The sequence below is a fragment of the Alligator sinensis genome, unplaced genomic scaffold (genome assembly GCF_000455745.1).
Source record: "Alligator sinensis unplaced genomic scaffold, ASM45574v1 scaffold1575_2, whole genome shotgun sequence".
NCBI classification, from domain to species: Eukaryota; Metazoa; Chordata; order Crocodylia; family Alligatoridae; genus Alligator; species Alligator sinensis.
In genome coordinates, this window is record NW_005843504.1 from 95947 (window position 1) to 97356 (window position 1410).

Consider the following 1410-nt stretch of genomic DNA (forward strand, 5'->3'; position numbering starts at 1 on the left):
CTTGCTTGGAAAGGAGGTGGGGCATGGCTAGAGTTTGGACTTGGGGGTGCAGCTAGGGTTGGGTGGGGCTTAGCCAGTAGGGGGCAGGACTATAGCAGAAGGAGTGGAGCAAAGGGGGTGGGGCCTAGGTGGAAAGAGGTGGGGCTTGTCTCAGAGGAGGCAGGGCCAACTTTCAGCACACACTGCTCACCACAGGGCCTGGCAACCTGGGGCCCTGCCTGAGCCCTCTGACCTCTGACCCCTAGGATCCCCGTTCCGGGATGAGATCACGCTGGCCATCTTGCAGCTGCAGGAGAACAACCGGCTCGAAATCCTGAAGCGCAAGTGGTGGGAGGGCAGCCACTGCCCCAAGGAGGAGGACCATCGTGCCAAGGGTAGGGATGCAGGTGTATGGGCGGGGGGGAGGGGAGGGACCCAGGTGTCCAGGGAGGGGGCTGGGAAAGGACCCAGGCGTCCCAGGAGAGAGGTCATGGGGGCAGTGGACCCAGACGTTTGGGAATGAGGGCTTGGTGCTGGGTTGGGAGCAGGGTGAGGGTCAGGGCCTGGAGAACCCAGGTGTCCAAGGCTGCCTTTCTTCCCCCCCACCCCTCCCCAGGCCTGGGCATGGAGAACATCGGGGGCATCTTTGTGGTGCTTGTCTGCGGCCTCCTCATCGCCGTCTTCGTAGCCGTCATGGAGTTCGTGTGGGCCACGCGCCGCTCCGCTGAGACCCAGGAGGTGGGTGGGACCCAGGCATCTGGGCCAGGGGGAGCAAGGGAGCCAGGTGTCCAGGGTGGGTGGCAGCACAGGGGCCACAGTATGGGACTGAGGCATCCGGGATAGGTTGGTGGGAGGGGGGGGTTCTTCTGGGAAACCCAGGCATCTGGGCCTTGGTTGGGGGAAGGGGCCTTCAAAGGAACCCAGGTGTTTGGGAGGTGTGCAGGAGGGGACCTAGGCATCCAGGCCAGGTTGGGGGGTGTTCTCCTGGCGAACCCAGGTGTCCTGGACTGGGAGGGGGTCCTTCTAGGGGACCCAGGCATCCAGGTGCAGCACAGCAAGGAACCCAGGCACCGCGGCAAGGTTGGGGGGGTCTTTTGGAGAACCCAGGTGTTCAGCAGAGGTACAGTAAGGGACTCGGGCATCTGGGCCAGGGTGGGGGGTTCTCCTGGGGTACCCAGGCATCCGGGACTGGGAGAGGGATCCTAGGGGACCCAGGTGTCCGGGCCAGGTGGGCGGGTTCTCTTGGGGAACCCAGGCATTCCGGCCCTGGTGAGGTGGGCAGGGGCTCCTTCAGGGGACCCCTCTGTCCGAGCTGACCCCTCCGTGCCACCCACAGGTCTCGCTGTGCCAGGAGATGCTGCGGGAGTTGCGCGGCGCTGTGTCCTGTCGGAAACCACCACGGGCCCGTGCCCGGCGCCGTCCCCGCCGCAC

The 1410-nt window shown here is 65.5% G+C and overlaps 1 protein-coding gene across 1 annotated transcript in view; it reads left to right on the top strand.

Moving 5' to 3' along the window:
* The window catches only part of GRIK5 (glutamate ionotropic receptor kainate type subunit 5), an 11597-nt gene that overhangs the window by 9420 nt on the left and 767 nt on the right, over positions 1-1410 (top strand). Inside the window, exons 17-19 of the mRNA XM_014527424.1 lie at positions 246-374; positions 596-717; positions 1316-1406. Of these exons, the coding sequence (XP_014382910.1) occupies positions 246-374; positions 596-717; positions 1316-1406 (342 nt within the window). The remainder of the gene's footprint in view (positions 1-245; positions 375-595; positions 718-1315; positions 1407-1410) is intronic.